At 36.9% G+C, this 17,421-nt stretch overlaps 1 protein-coding gene across 15 annotated transcripts in view; it reads right to left on the minus strand.

Moving 5' to 3' along the window:
- Positions 1 to 1,685: 1,685 nt before the first annotated feature.
- The window catches only part of lypd6b (LY6/PLAUR domain containing 6B), a 40,604-nt gene continuing 24,868 nt past the window's right edge, over positions 1,686 to 17,421 (minus strand). For 3 of the 15 annotated variants that reach the window (XM_021478682.3, XM_068223387.1, XM_021478683.2), the window contains 6 exons: positions 13,033 to 13,114; positions 12,632 to 12,813; positions 8,349 to 8,471; positions 6,781 to 6,879; positions 6,526 to 6,653; positions 1,686 to 4,593 (listed from right to left, as the gene is read on the minus strand). In XM_021478682.3, coding sequence (XP_021334357.1) covers positions 4,423 to 4,593; positions 6,526 to 6,653; positions 6,781 to 6,879; positions 8,349 to 8,448 — 498 coding nt within the window. In that variant the 5' untranslated portion in view covers positions 8,449 to 8,471; positions 12,632 to 12,813; positions 13,033 to 13,114 and the 3' untranslated portion in view covers positions 1,686 to 4,422. Of the gene's footprint in view, positions 4,594 to 6,525; positions 6,654 to 6,780; positions 6,880 to 8,348; positions 8,472 to 9,686; positions 9,815 to 12,631; positions 12,814 to 13,032; positions 13,172 to 17,421 lie in introns of those variants that run through there. The other 12 variants (XR_012384978.1, XR_012384980.1, XR_012384979.1 and 9 more) reach the window with 9 other exon arrangements.

The following is a 17,421-nucleotide window of genomic DNA, read 5'->3' on the forward strand; positions in this document are numbered from 1 at the left end:
AAGCGTCTATGATATTTGCCTGTTTTCTACAAAACCAAACTGTAAATAGAGTGTGTGTAACTTCAATAGTATTACTACACAGTCCATGTAGATCCATAAAACTTTTTATTTCACATCTCTTTGAAACAGTTGTGATAATGCAACATACTGTAAGTCAGCAACATATATACATTAACACTGTTCTAGTATTTTTGTTTCATTAAAAAATAACTTATTGTGGCTTTAATATACACTGATTTTAGAGTCATTTAATTTTTTTTTGTAAACAAATAAAATTAGCAATTTTAAGGACAAAATATAATTGTGATTTTCTTTACATTTTAAAAGTGGCTAAACAGTGGCTTATTTTTTTCTTTCATATTGAGGTCTAAATCTGAGTGAATCTCATGATAATAATATTAAAATATAATGTAACGTTAATGTTTTACCGGCAGCTCTCTGCAACTCACACAAGGGTTGTGGTCGCCCACTGAAGCTAAACAGGGCTGATCCCGGTCAGTATCTGAAAATCTAGGTTGCTCCTGGAAGTAGTGTTAGTGAGATCAACTAAAAAAAACAATTGAGTGAGATTAACTAAGATAGAGTCCTAAAGCCACAGTATTGACGGGGACTCTATACTGCTTAGTGAGTGCCACCTTTCACAAGAGAGGTTAGACCGAGGTCCTGACTCTGTGGTCATTAAAAATCCCAGAATATCCTTTGAAAAAAAAAAAAAAAAAAAAAAGAGTAGTGGTTTAACTCCTGGCCAAATTTGCCCACTGGCCTCTTTCCATCATGGCCTCTTAACTATCCCGATATTATAATTGGCTTCATATTACTTCAATATGGCTGTCGTTGCGTCATCCAGGTGGATGCTGCACACTAGTGGTGGATGAGGAGATTCCCCCTTAAAAGGTGTAAAGCGCTTTGAGTGTCCAGCAAACAATAATTTAAGAAATTATGTCCGATTGATGTTGATTTGCCAAAAATGATCTTGCTGTTAATGGTAAAACAATGCTGGAATTTAAGCAAACTAAATGACTGAAGAAATATGCCATTTGTCACCAGAGCGTCTGTCATTTCACCTTTATTTAGGGGATACTTACACAACAAATTCAAAAACTAAAGAGCTCTTACCCTCCAGTTACATGAAAATGGCATTTTGGGGCAAGTGGTGCTCGCTGCAGAGCCATTTGAGGAGAGCTGAGCTCCAGCAAGGGGGAGCTTAAGCTTGAGCTCCACCTTTTTTGCACTTCTTCTACGAGTGATGTCACTGGGGGTAGGGTTAGGGGTGGGGTTGGTGTACGCATTAAAACAGCTTACAGGAGGAGGAGCGACAGCTCATGCTCCCCCTTGCTGGAGCTCAGCTCTCCTCAAATGGCTCTGCAGCGAGCACCCTCTCTTTTGGGGGCCTAAAAAGTGTTTTCTGCAAGTTAAAGATGATTTAGATATCAATATCATCTTTGCGTAAGTGACAGAAATGCATTTTGTGGAAAACATGGCATCATGCATGTATGTATTAAATGTTCAGTCTCTAGGCATGACAACAAAACAGCAGTGGCAAGATTATTGTGGATTGTGTCTTCAGATGAGCCTATTATTACAGTAAGATCAATAACATGCTTTTAGAAAAAACACAGGGTCCATTTTCATTTCATGCTTGCTTGACTTTGAAGAAGAAATAATAGTAATAGGACACGTTACAGTTTAAGTAATTTTTCAAATTTATTAAATAACACTGCTTTATTTTTTTCTTATAAAAAAGTGTTTGCAGAAGTAAAAACAAAATAACCTCAAAATATGCTTAATTTATTAATTAGTGCTTTGCGTGAGGCAGATTCATGTTCTCAAAGCACTGACATTTATGCAGCAATCCAGACTTCTTTCAAAGACATTCACACTGTTTAGCCAACTAGAACAACCTATCCCGCGTCCTCTCATTGATGCGCTTGGCCTGTGTGACAGAATCTGGGAGCAAAGCCACAGGACGTCCCACACAGACACTTCCAATGCTCAGCGTAAGCCTCAATTTGCTCAATACAAATCCACTGAGGCAGCACAAGTGAAATCCACTGCTTCTGCTGCTAAATGCTATGACTGTTTTTCTGTCCTATTTAGCTCCACATTAGTAAGCAGTAAGCTGTGGCAGATTTCCATTGACAGACCTTTGTGACACGGCTTACTCCCGTAAAAGCAGTTTCTCCACCACTGGAGTTACAGTTTTGCTGGTTAGGACAATACACTGCAAAAAAAGATGAATGACACACCTTCACTTTCTTTCACTGTCGAAAATGAAAGGTAAAATATCCCAATTTGGCCACTGTCATCTTTTGAATTTGGATCCAGAGTCTGCATATAAAATATTTGAATAGTTTTTATTATATACCCGAGTCCAACTGTTTTTGGAGGATTTTAAAAAGTGTCAAATTGGACTGAAGCGCAAGGTATACTCCATTTGTTGTTTTTTTTTACTTGACACATGAGCACTAAAATATTCAAACTAGTACATTTGCCCCTTTCACACAGTGATACCGGTAAATATCCGGAAAATTTCCGGAAAGACTTTACCGGTATATTCAAAAAAGCGCTTTTCACACAGACGAGGACGTTACGGAATTTTCCGGAAAAGAGCATTCACACATCCATTCCAAAATACCGGTAAATTCTGACATCATTCACCACAAATGAGCTTTAAACGGCTGCGCTTGTGTTTGTAAACATTTGACTAAATTACAAACTCTGTGGATGATCAATATTGTGAACAACTTTCGCAGGATCACTTTCGCATGTCGAAATGTTCATAATATGTGCGTGTGCAGGCGCTCACAGGCTGTTTCACAGGCACACGCAAAGCTTGAAGGTAAACAAACAACGGCTTATTATAAGCATCTCATCGATGATTATTTACACAGTTGTCATTAAGAAGAACATATAAACGTGACCTGACTAACTTCTAGCAGCTAAATGTGTCTGGAAAAATATTCAAAGGCTTTTATTCTCACAAACCGCGCGGACGTAAATGCGTCTGACTGTTGTGATTGGCTAAAGCAGACGTCACACGTCAGCACGTTCTAGATATGCACGCGCTTATTACGGCAATCTTCCATCTGCATTCACACAGAGCAGCATTCCGGCAAATTGCCGGTAATGTTACAACTTCTCTTTCCGGAAAATAGCCAGAACGAATTTACCGGTATTTTCAAAAAGGACCTGTTCACACATACAACCTTTCTGGAAAATTGCCGGCAATTTTCCGGAAAGGTTGTATGTGTGAAAGGGGCTATTGTCTGTGCTTTTTCTGGCAAAAAGAGCAATTAAAAGTGTCTCTGAGCCTGATTCAGCATCAATATATAATATAACATACAAAATAAGTAGGGCAAAAACAATTCCAAGGGCACGTCTGAGCTAAGGGCGACATGGTGGCTAAAGCCTAGTTTATACTTCTGCGTCGAGTGATCGGCATCACCCACAGAGCATGCCTTGCGCGCAGTCGTGCATTCATACTTCCGCGTGCTGTTTGTGTTGCTCTGCATTAACACTTCTGAAACACTAGCTGGCAGTAGGTTTTTATGTGTTGAGTTTCTTTGCTGGTGTTTCGTTTTTTCTAAATGCTACCTTAAAGTACAAGTGGCTCATTTTGAGGCAGGAACTGGTGGATGTGCAACAAGTTTAATCCTAAGGTAAACACAAAACAAAACTTTCCACCTGGAGCTCCTTCATGGGACTCGACACTTGTAAACACTCGCTCCAATGTGTTCGCATGGCTCTCGTCCCGCCAACACTTGTCATCGCTACCAAGCCGACCAATCTATGCTTCGCAGTGACGTGTAGTTACATTTTTGAGAGGTGCGCTTCAGCCACGGCGAGGGCTATGCGATCACACGTAGGAGCATACGTGTGTGCGCTCGACACAGATGTATAAATCAGCCTTTTGTGGCTATCACGACTGCCTCACAGCAAGTAGAATCAGTCTCTGCTTGTACAGTGATATTTTTGTGACACTGATTTCGATGATGAAACCTAAGCATAAAAAAGTATACTTTGAAATAGGATAAATCAGCCTGGGCGCACTCAAAATACTGTCAAACTCACTGTTCACTACTTTATAAACAGTAAACACGATTGTTTTGGCCATCATATTACAGATCCAGATCCACTAGAGATGACCTTCTTCTAATGGCGCCATATGGAGCCACTGCCTTGATGTGATTTCCCTGCAACTCCATTTGATTAGTAACTGTTCAGTCATCGTTGAGCCCATAATTAAGGCGGTGGATTTCAAATAACATTCTGACCCCACATTCGGTCCTGCAGCATCCTGCTGATGGATAGCATTCTCCAGCACGATATTGCTGTGGCCTTGAAGAATCATCCATCTGTAACAATATTCCAGTGTGGATGACATCTCCTTTGTCTGTTTATCAGCAGCGAGCAGTTTCAGGATCAGAGTGGCATGAGTCCAGACAGAGCGGGAATCAGCAGGATCACTGAATGCCAGCTCCTGAAAGTGGCTGATGCAGAACTGTGGGCTCGTCTCTGAGCAAACACTGCATTGCTGTGATTGGTTGGCAGCTCTACGTTACAAACCATTCCCTCGCAGCAAGATACACACTCCTGCAAGACAAAATCACATTTTATTTAGCTTTTTTCCTCTGTTAAGGTTAAGTTGGTTAGATGTGTTCTGAAGAATGGCTGCTGGTATAAGATGGTTTTTAGCTTGTCATGAGTTGGATTAATCTGGTATTTAGCTGGTTCTTATAGCAAGTCCACATTGGGTGATTTAAAAAATCTGCGATCCCACTGTTTTCACACTGCAAGTGTCTTAGGGTAGTAATCAGTTGCTGAAGTGCTCACGTTGTGTGATAGATCAGCCTCAGAATGATACACACAGCATGACTTTACATTAGGAAGGATCGCATGCATGCAAGCAGTGATAAGTAATGTAAGGAGTTCTTGCACAAGACTGGGTAGGATTAAATAGGTACCTAGTTGTGGTAGAGCTCAAACAAAACATCAAAAAGACAAACTTTTCTCCATTTCTTGGGTGCAAAAAGAACAGTTAATGAGACTTTCTTAGAAACTGAACCTGTTTCTTGATATTGTTTCTTGATCACTCCTCACTCAGAACTCTTTTCACTTAGCAGGATTTTGAACTGCCAAAAGTTCATCATATTTAGCATATCAAATATTTCTTGGGCGTCAGTGACAGGTTGGTGATTCTCGCTGAACATGTCTTAAACAATTGCTGAATAGTTTACCAATTTCAAGCATTTGTCAGACAGCTTGAACTCCTAGTTGATCATGTGTTGGTCCTATGCAAATAACTCAGGACTAGCACATGTCCAGCTTAAACCAGTTAAGAACCACTTTAAACCTGCTCAAGATTAGCATCAAAACAGACCTAACCCGCATATGGTGGTTTATTAAACATGGTTTACTAAGACCCTGTTTACACACTGGTGTTAAGATGTGTTTTTGATTATTTGTTTATAAGTGGACAATGCTAAATACACATGTGTAGATGGAAATTAAAACAAATTTCAGTTGTCTACTTTTGACCACTTTTGAAATCTGATCAAGTTACTTTCATAGTATAAACTGTTATGTGGTCAAATGCATTCCAATAGATGCAAAAAAATAAAAAATAAATAAATTAATTAAATAACACAACATCTAGACTCATATCCTCATTCTTCACCATATCACGACATGAAAATAACCTCACAGCTTTTGGTGTAATTTTCCAAATACCTAAGCAGAAACAAAACTTGCTGCTTGCTAGGGCTGTGCGATTTGGGGAAAATATCTAATTGGAATTTTTTAACAGATATTGTGATTTCAATTTGATTTGAGATTTAATTTTGTAGTCAATTTAGGTGCTGGTTGTTGTATTTCCTAATGCTGGCAACATTCCTGCGACAGCTCTTACAAATGACCTGTTTTTGTTCGATGTCTGTGACTTTGAAACCAAAATATTCCCATATTACTGATATGCAGTTTTTCTTTGATATAAATTAGTCTATTAATGCTTCTGAACGAGTCTATTAATGCTTCTTTTTTTTGTTTGTTTGTTTTTTATTTTAATGTGGGCGTTCCGCATTGTTCAGTCGTGCAATTCTGATTGGGCAGAACGTAAGTGTGCTTACTCATGTGGCTTGTAAGACTGTCATACACAGACGTCAGTCGTGCATTTGCTCTGAAAGGGGAAAATTAAATAACACATATATATTTCATATCGCAGCCTCTTGCGATTAGCTAATCGCAACGTTTCAAATTGCGAATGCATTTCAATTTCAATTTCTCTACTTGCTTGCAGTTCATATGTAAATTGCGTCAGCTAATTTTACAATATTAGACAAAAGAACAGGTAAAAGCACATACATTCACAATTTATAGATCCACCACCTCAAAGAAATTAGCAAAAGTGGACACAATTGACATTAAAACAGGTTTAAGCGATCCCATATCTACTTGTGACTCAATTGAGCAAGATACAGCTTAATGGCAAGTGTAACAAGGCCTAAAAGTAGAGCAGTGGATACTAACATGGTGCGTATTTTTGTGATGTCTACAGCCTGCTAATCTGCATTCATCACGAACAGCACATCTTTTGGTAACAAACTTTGTTTTCCCGTGATGGTTGAAGTGATGTATAGTCATACAGTACTGGGTATCTATAAACAAAGGACAGGAAATGTATTACTTCACAACGTGCCTGAACAATTCAGCTCAAAAATATGATAAATTAACAAGAGATAACTGAAGGTCTGAGAGTGGCAGGTTTGTGTTTAGGAAACTCACTCTGAGGACACCACACATCTTCTGCCCAGCGGTTACAGCTGTAGTTGTCTGAGGCCTGTTCACATGTGAAGCACTTGAAACTTTTAGGGTATGGAGTGGCTATACAGACATAAACAATGAGTTAGAGTTATAAAGTCACTGGAAAATTATAATAACATTAATAATAATAATAATGTTATAAAATAATAGATCACTGGTTGACACTAACCATTCAAATATTTTAACAGTTTTATTTCCATTTAGAAATCTATATCTTTACTCACACTAAAACCTACTTTCAAAAGACCTTTCAGTTGCCAAAAGGATCATTTTGAGAATGTGGAAAACTGAGTGTGTACCCAAATTTGGTATGTGGGGTAGAGATCTTGTAAAAATGCTTGCTTTGGAGAGATTAAGATATATCAATAATGACAAATTGAAGATATTTGATAAAACCTGGTGACAGATATTAGAACACCTTAATGCATTGGAGGAAATGCAAGCATAATCAATGACCCCTGTCAATTATATGGTAATTAAGGATAGAGTGTAATTGATTTTCACTATTCATAATCTATAATGTTTTTAATAATGTGCCCAAACTATTATTTGACAATAAAACTATAGTCAGGATAATGCATTTTTTTCTGGTAATATAAGAACAATGTTACTTTAGAATTAGTTGTATTTATGCATTACCTGACGGGTAAATTATATTTTGCTTCTATGTGCATTTGTCCCACTGTGTTCTTTCATAGGTTAGTGCTTTTAGGTATTGTATTTTATATGTATTATTGTTGTATTGTATAGTTTTTTTATTCTTTATTTTGTTGTAGTTTTATAAAATGCAAAAAGCACATAAATAAATTTAAAAAAAGAAAGACCTTCCATATAAAGGTGTCGAACGGCACAGGTTGGAAGATATATGTATATATAGAGATATATACGTGTGTGTGTGTGTGTGTGTGTTTGAAGTCAGAATTATTAGCCCTCCTTTGAACTTATTTTGCTTTTTAAATATTTCCCAAATGATGTTTAACAGAGCAAGGAAATTTTCACAGTATGTCGGATAATATTTTTTTCTTCTATATATATATATATATATATATATATATATATATATATATATATATATATATATATATATATATATATATATATATATATATGAATCAAATTTCCACATGAGTTTTTTTAAAGAGTGCCTATTGCTTACCAAGACCATATTGATTTGATCAGAAATAGAGTGAAAACATAAATAGTATTACAACAGTAAAAAAAATTGACATCAGTTTTGTATTGGAATACATTTTAAATGCTTTTTATTCAAAGCAGGGTTTTCAGCATCATTAATTGTTACAGCATAATTTCAGTGTCACGTAATCCTTCAGAAATCAGATTAACTTGCTGATTTGGTGCTCACTTATTAATGTTGAAAACATTTTTCTGAAAATTATGACAATTTATCAGGCTATTTGGAACTATTTGAAATGCCTTTTCATTTAAAGCATCTCCACTGACCCCAAATTTGTGATTAATAGTGTACATTCAAATAAAATGACTCATTTGACTGAAATAAACACACCCACCTTCTATAGCTGGCCTGAGATTGTAGAAATCAATGTTCTCACTTGTTACCAAATTAACAAGAAGCAGGACAAGAACAGAGACAAAGTTTGAGACTGCCATGTTTGAGACGCTGTTAGTGACACCTAAAATAAAAAAAGATCAAAGACACAGTAAAGCTTCAGAAAATGTGTGTACATATTGTTATACACTCAGAGGGTGACTGCCACAAACAGGCACATGACTAATTGCTGATATGAAATCATTTTGTAAACGGTCTTTGATTTCAAAAGACCTCAATGTATTGACGGAGGTATTAATGTTTTTTCTTTCTCGAAGTGTTGATTATAGTCATTGATCTCCATTTCACGCATCACCAAGGAACGCAGTTTTAGCTAAAAATCCTCTCAAATGTTCAACCTATATTTAGGATGACTTTGTAATTAAAATATCTTTGGGGTCAACTGTTATTTTATTAGATTAATAACAAATGCTCTAAAAATAGAACATAACTGTATGCAATGGGCAATTTGTAAAGGCTCATAATCTAAAGTATAGAGTAAGCACTACAATTTATGAATTTGAATCTAAATTGCATTCATGTCATGCATTATTCAATTTACTGATTGCACTGGGGACAGTAATACGTCTATTTGCATAAAGTCCTCTGGAACTCAAGTTAAAAGCATCTCATTTTTGCATAAAGCCATATAACTGATGACAAGGGACTAAAGCCTTCATATACGCCTTCCCGATGTCCACAAATCGGAAAGGTCTACACCTGCCTGTGGCATTTTAAGAAGCAGTAAGGCACGCTGACCTCAAGGTTAATCATTAAGGCTGAACACATTAACATGCTCTAGTGCTTGTTTCTATCAGTGTTCAGTTACGCAGCATTGACAATCTCTGTGTGTGTAGAAACATTAGACTGCTGTGTTCACAAGTCATTTATTAGCTGAGTTCGACAGGTACTGGTTACATGTAGATGATCATTCATTTGTTTGTTTGTTCGAATTTAAATGTAGAAAGCACATGAGCAAATAGGTCAGCTCATTCTTCTTAAGAAAATTGCTGCATCAAAAAATTTAACTATTGTTTGAAACTGGGCGACGGAGTGGTGCAGTAGGTAGTGCTGTCGCCTCACAGCAAGAAGGTCGCTGGTTTGAGCCTCGGCTGGGTCAGTTGCCGTTTCTGTGTGGAGTTTGCATGTTCTCCCTGCATGCACATGGGTTTCATCCAGGTGCTCCGGGTTCCTCCACAGTCCAAAGACGTGTGGTTCAGATGAATTGGTTAAGCTAAATTGTCTGTAGTGTATGAGTGTGAATGAGTGTGTATGGATGTTTCCCAGAGATGGGTTGCACCTGGAAGGGCATCCGCTGCGTAGAACATGTGCTGGAAAAGTTGGCGGTTCATTCCGCTGTGGCGACCCCTGATTAATAAAGAGACTAAGCCGAAAAGACAATGAATGAATGAATGTTGAAATGTTGAAACAGTTGAAATTAAACAACAGTCAATATAGTATGAATGTGTGTAGTCAGTATAAAATTCTAATAGAGGTATTTGTTAAGGTAGAAAAAGTGGCACTGACCTAAAAAAAAAGTTTTAGTGAGGAACTTAACATTTAATAATCTCAGTCATCAAACATTTGTTTTGGATTTACCTATTTTAGACATTACTTTAAAATGCGGTTTATAAGAGACGACACTCATATATTTCGATGGCTTCCACGAACAGTGATTCACTGCCACAGAGAATCAACGATGTCAAGGGTGTAATTTGACTGGTTATCAAGGAACACATGAAACAAGTTGGCATAACACTTGAGCTGTGCCTCATTCCAGAGGCTGCATCCTCCGATGGATTTCGACTTCCAAACTGAGTCCTTAGAAGTCAACACAGGCTGAACCGAGCTTTTTAAAATAAGACAATATAGCCTGGGCAGCACGGTGGTGCAGTGGTTAGTGCTGTCGCCTCACAGCAAGTAGGTCGCTAATTCGAGCCTCGGTTATTTTATCACACTCCTACTCTTTTTAAAGAACATCCTGGAATTTTTAGTGACCATAGAGGTTTAATATCAGGTAGCAGATAGGTTTAGGTATTGGGTAGGATTGGGGATGTAGAATAAGATCATGCAGAATGTGTACTTCAAAAGTACAAATAAACAACCAATAACATAAGGTATTAAGCCACTAGTTCACTCAAAAATGAACACTTTGTAACCCACCCTCATGCTGTTCGAATCGCCTAAAACCTTTTTTCATCTTCAAAATGCAAATGAAGATATTTCGGATGAAATCCGTGAGCTCTCTCATCCACATACAGCAACAGTCTAAAGACATTTGAAGTCTAGAAAAGCAACCAAAAACATTGTAAAAAATAATGTGATCTCAGCAGTTTAACTGTAATCATATAAAGCTCCAACACTTATGCCTAGTTCAGACTGCGTAATTTTAGCCCCGATTTTGGCTCGCCGACAGGTTTTGAGAAATCGCCGACAAATGTCTGAAATCACAGGCAAATCACTGCTCGTGCACGTGAGTGACAATCACACAGTATGAACGATCAAGGATGCGATCTGAGAGAATCGCAGATTAGTCGCCGATGCCTGCGAGATATCTGGCATGCTAAATATCTGGAGCTGTCGGCGATTCAAATCATGCGGTGTGAATTGAGTTTTGACTGAAAATAACATCAGCGATCGCCTACAGCCAATGAGAGAGCAGCTTTCACTTGTGTGTGCGTGTGTGTACCTGCTGCAGGCCAGCGGGGGGCTGGGGGAGAAGTTAAAAGTGTTCTTTTTCGGTTTATTTGGACCCACGAAATGGAGGAAAAACTAGTGGAGGTTTGACAGGACTCAGGAGCAACCGTGTCTGTTTGACGTTTCATACAGAAAGAAATTAGTTCATTATCAACGTTGAGGAGAAATGGCTAATTCCCTTTAAACCCAGGTGAGCAAACATGTACATGTTCTACCGCATTAAAGGCTTCTTTCTCATTATGTAGTTAATAACAAAAGATATACTACATGTTATTGGCTGTGAGACGTAGTTTGGACGAAGTTGTCGGCGATTCTCCCATTAGTAAAGTCATGCAATGTGAATGTCCATGTCGCCGAACCATCTTGCAGTGTAAACAAAGCTGCGACGAAACGCTAGCCCAGATAGTCATGCAGTGTGAAAACCTCTGTGACACGACTAGTTTGAAAATCATGCAGTCTGAACTCGGCATTATTTGTGCCCCAAATGTTGTTTACCAACAGTATAGTTTGTGCATCTAATTAGAGTGTGCATTTTACTCCAGGCATTAAGACGATTGCTGTGTTCTAGGAGCTTCAAATGATTGCAGTTGAACACTGAAGTCACATTGAAGGTCTCAACAATGTTTTTTTTCCTTTTCAAGACTGAACGTCTCTAGACCATTGCTGTCTATAGAGGATGAGGGAGCTCTCAGATTTAATCTAAAACATCTTCATTTACATTCTAAAAATGAACAAAGATCTTGGGGGATTTTAACAACATGAGGTTGAGTAATCAAAAATTGTTTTTTAAATTAAATGCAAATGCAATATAATTACAGCCAATCTCTGGCTGAGTCGCTTCACTTTAATGAGGCCTCAGTGTTTATCTGGGAGCCCTTTTTACTTACATCTGAGTACTTTTTGTAGGCTGTTTTATGAGTATTATAAATTTAGATTTAATACTCGGTTCATATATTATGTTTTGAGTAGTTTATTGCAAACTTTTTAAAACGGAAGTAGGAATAGTCAGATGCAAGGCTATCTTAGAATAGCAGCTATTTGCATGCCACTGCTCCCTGAATAAACATGATCCTGGATTCTGAATCAGTAAAACTAATTTTAAACAGAATCACAAGTTTGGAACATAAATAAGTTTCCGTTTCATTTTTTACTTTATCAAGCTCTCAAGATCGGAAATCCACAGGCTCTACTACATCTCAAGACAGCATATGTTTTTAAAGCAAACAGATGAGTGTCATTAATCTTGTGGCCGTGACATTTACTCCTGAGGGTCTCTAACTAAGTAAAGAGAGATCACACATATATAATGACTGACAGCACAACAGCAATCAGCTTCACTGACCCAAAGGTTAAAACACATACTGGGGCCTGCAGTCAGAAGCCTTACAGCTCCTAACATACGTGATCCGAGGTCACAGACCAGCCAGCAGACACAGAGAGCCTTAAAAGCAGTTCATTAAAAGTGAAGAGCGTAAAATGCTCATTTGCATGCATATTTCAAGTTGTCACATTTATGCTGAACATAAACCCAAATTAATACACACTCACTTTTGCATATTCTGAAAGCAGCTGGTCTTCAAGATCAAAACCAGTCTAGTCTGACGTTTAAATGCATTGTTAAATCCAGTACATGTCTTTGGGTGGAATTAATGTGATGTAAATAAGCTGAAGAGGCCAGTGCTGTTTGACTGGTCTGAGAACTTCAGAGGCCTGTTGACTGCTTCAGTGATCTGCAAAAAGCAAGACTTTTTACACAACTATTCCTAAAAGAACATCTGTGAAAGTCAAACAGCTACTTATCTGAGCCCTAAAAGTCATCCAGTTATCTAATTCACTTGAATAAGGATCTAAAACGTTAAATCTAAAACAATATGAAGTAAAAACCATACACAAACAGTTAGACAAAACATGAATGAACTTAAAAGTCAATGTATACTAAAATAACTTACCTTTTTATGTAAAAGCTAGACGGTTTAACACAGCAGACAAATTCCCTGAGAGAATATGCAATGATTCCTGTCTTGACTTGGACTATCAAAGGAAAGAGAAAACACAAAGTCACTTCCATTTCAGCTCTCTCTCTCTCTCATTACAGAAAAAGAAATCAGCGACCCCAACCTCCTGACAACCCCCGCTTCTGATTGGACAGCAGGTGCATTGTGCGGGTGGAGCTTCTATCTATTGTGTGAAGCCAACAGTGTGGTGTCAAGCCAGTCTAGCCCATGTAATTAGCATTCACACAAACGCACTTAGCACACACAGCCACAGAGCCTCAACAAAGAGCGTGACACTCTGCTAGATTGTCTTCAGCCCTCTGCATGATTGAATGCTGCATTGATTTTTGCTAAAGCTGTAGGGATCAATATCAGAAGCCTACTAATGATATGAAGAGCTTGATGGTCTTTGGAAGTGGAACAGTCAATTGCCTTATTGTTTATTCATGAAAATCTTTCATGGTTGACAAACTGAACATAAAGCATATTATTTATTTTATAAAATTAAAACTATATACTCATAATATGCTATATGCATATAATATGCTACTATTCAAAAGATTTGGCTTTGTAAAATACATTTGTGCTGTTAAAGAACTCTCTAATGTTTACTAAGGGTCTGTTTACTTTCAATTTTAAATAAGAGTTTTCTATTTTTAATGTATTTTAAAGTCCTGATTTCTTCTGTCATGGCAAAGTAAGTTTTTTTGCATCACAATCCTTTAAAAATCATTATAATTTGCTCATTTTACACTTTAAGAAACATTTCATATTCTTATTATCAATCTGTATGAATATTATACACTCATTGGCCACTTTATTAGGTACATTGTCCAGCTGCTTGTTAACGCAATTTTCTAATCAGCAACACGTATAACCTTGAGGCGGATGGGCTACAGGAGCACACTGGGTGCCACTCCTGTTAGCTAAGAACAGGGACTGAGGCTACAATTGGCACAGGCTCACCAAAATTGGACAATAGAACATTGGAGAAATGTTGCCTGGTCTGATAAGTTGATTTCTGCTGCGACATTTAAATGGTGGGGTCAGAATTTGGCGTCAACAACATGAAAGCATGGATCCATCCTTCCTTGTATCAACGGTTCAGGCTGGTGTGGTGGTGTATTGGTGCGGGGGATATTTTCTTGGCACATTTTGGGCCCATTAGTACCAATTAAGCAACGTGTCAATGTCACAACCTTCCTGAGTATTGTTGCTGGCCATGTCCATCCCTTCATGACCACAGTGTACCCATCTTCCGATGACAACTTCCAGCAGGAAAACACATCATGTCATAAAGTGCGAATCATCTCAGACTGGTTTCTTGAACATGAGAATGAGTTCACTGTACTCAAATGACCTCCACATTCACCAGATCTCAATCCAATAGAGCACCTATGGGATGTGGTCGAATGGGAGATTCGCATCAAGGATGTGCAGCTGACAAACCTGTAGCAACTGTGTGATGCTATCATGTCTATATGGACTCAAATCTCTTGAGGAATATTTGCAGTACCTAGTTCAATCAACGCCATGAAGGATTAAGGCAGTTCTGAAGACAAAAAAGGGGTCCAACCCAGTACTTGTAATGTGTACCTAATAAAGTGGCCAGTGAGTGTATATATCAATATATTTAGTGGAAACTGATACTTTCTACACTGTTCTTTAAAATAACATTATGTAAAAAAAACCAAACTGCTTTTATTTAAAAATACAGCTTTTTTTGACACAATGTTTTACTATTTTTATTCGTATAAGTTTTTATCCGTTAAAAACATTTGAACAGTACTGTATTATAAACCACTGACTCAATAATTAATACGCAAAATAATTTAGGCAGTATTTACAGGCAGTATTTTATTCGCCATGTACTTATAAAAAGAAGCAAATAAACATTTTTTCAAACCATTGAACCTTTATGACATTTTTTTATGGCAGGACATTTGGATCTTTATACTCAGAATGAAAAACAAATTGAATTTATCCTTTATGTAATTTAGTTAGAGTGATTTAATTAGAAACATTTTTAACACAAGCGAATCTCCAATGTGACCTATAACTGTTAGCAGAAGCAATAGTACACTGCATGTGGTATTTATCAATGGAGAGCTGCCATTGAGAGGTGAGATAAACAACCAGTGAAGTGAAGAAAAACCTGCTGACAGACAAATCACATCTAAATCACAGTAACAGCAGATACAGGAGGCACAACTCACTCTCTAATGCTCAACGAGCAACAAAAGAAAATGCTACGGCTAATGAATTCATACACTCTTCTTTACTTTGTATTAAATATAATATGGCTTTCCGCCAGGCCTCATAAAACGCACATGGGATATCAGTGAAATATGATACAGTATTGCTCATGTGATATCTTGAGTTCTAGCTGTCCCTCACGGCTGTCACCATAAATATACAGCTGTGAAATCTTCAAGTCTTGTGTAAATATCGCACCGTTTTAGTTTTAGTGCATCCTTTGAGCTTTTATACAAGCCTGATGTGCTGACAGGGCTAGAATTACAGGAATGTTCCCAGACTAACCAGAGCTTTTAACAATCCCTCAAATTAATGTTGGATCATCCCTTTGAATATCCAAATAAAATCTCAAATACATTCCTGAAAGTTTCATGACTGCCTTTTGGCAATAAGAGTTTGCTATTTCTTTCAAAGGAAGGTTTTACTCTTTATATATCTATTTATTTCATGTGGTTAGAAAAATAAAGAGAAAAAGTACTTTAAACACATTTTGGTGGAGAATGCAAACTAGCCAGTGTGTCGCCTCCAGGGAAACTGTCTTCCACAGCTACTATTTCAAAACAATGAGGCTCAACAGGATTTGAAAGGAACGAATCAGGTACAAATTGTCATGACTTCAGGGTTCAATTAGTTTTCAAACTAGTTAATGCATTCATTTTCAAAACACATTAAAAGTGCATTGCCCCCCTTTTTTATAGACAATTTGCTTTGAAAAGGGATGCATATTGTTTTCATTTGCTGAATAAGACTCGATATACAAAAAGTAAAATTACATGTACCAGTGTCTGATGATAATTCATTTTCACAAAGAAACAGAATTCATAGCTAGAAATTAAAAAAAAAAAAAAAAAAAAATCTGTTTATGATCTTCCAAAAAATGGCAGTAAATAGCGTCCAGATACAAGTAAAAGTAGAGGTTGACCGAACGATGATGGATTTTGCTGATACTAATAGTTAGGTTGGACCGCACTTGCAGAAAACTGATTAAAATGAATACTGGGGAAAAAATAAAGATAAAAATGTGCTAAATTAAGATAAATTAAACCCTGCAGGCACAGGATGTTAACATGACGTCATATTGACATTGTACTTCAACGAATTCCAACATCGTGGGGACATTGGAATTTATTTTGAAATGAAAATCGGGTGGACATTAGAACCAAACATCTAACCTAAAATCAACCAAATATCATCGTCTAATCATTTTACACCTTGAAATTGTGTAGACCTAACCACTATGATATCTATCAGACTTTGGATTTTTGTCACTTTCCAACAAAACCTAAAATCAACCAAATATTAATGTCATTTGAAGTCGTTATCAGACGTCAAAATAATGTTGTGCTGAGACATTGGCTAGACATTGAATTTTGGTCACCTGATGTCATGAACTAAATCTAACCTAATATTGTTTTATGATGTTGAGTGCCTGCTGGGAAGGCTTGCATTGATAAGAAATGCAAACATGGAGAAGAAATGCCAATAGAAATAGAAATGCTAATTTATTTAGAATGAAATGATTCTAAATAAAATACCTAGTTGTCACGCAAAAAAATAAATGTAGAAATAAAATACAATGAAACAGCAATATTTCGATAAATAAAATGATCAAAATATAATTAATCGTATCAAATTAATAGTGTCAAGGAATTATCAATTTATTTTTTAGGTAAATATATCCAGTTGTTATTGTCAGTTAATTTCAGTAATGTTGATTAATTAAATCTGAAAAAATGCCACATAGTTTCAACAGCGCAGAGTTATGCACAAAGACTAATTCTCAATGTGAGGATTTAACTTTTTTTTTTTCATTTTAATGATTAGAGATGACTTTTTCTAGTGGAAGTACTCTTTTTTTTATTCTCCAGAAAAAGTGCTAAAAAAGTGGCTTATAGTAACGTAATTATGTTTCATACTTTGCTTTTAAGGTCAATGTAAAAGGCAGACTGAGATCATAATCAAAATGTGCAGTTTTACTTAATATTTACTTCAATACCAAAAAAAACCCTCTACATTCAGGAATAGGGTACTGCTCAGTCAGCCCTTTTTTACTGGAAGAATTTGTTGACAGATTTACAACTTTGTTTT

Source organism: Danio rerio, chromosome 9 (assembly GCF_049306965.1).
Source record: "Danio rerio strain Tuebingen ecotype United States chromosome 9, GRCz12tu, whole genome shotgun sequence".
NCBI lineage: Eukaryota > Metazoa > Chordata > Actinopteri > Cypriniformes > Danionidae > Danio > Danio rerio.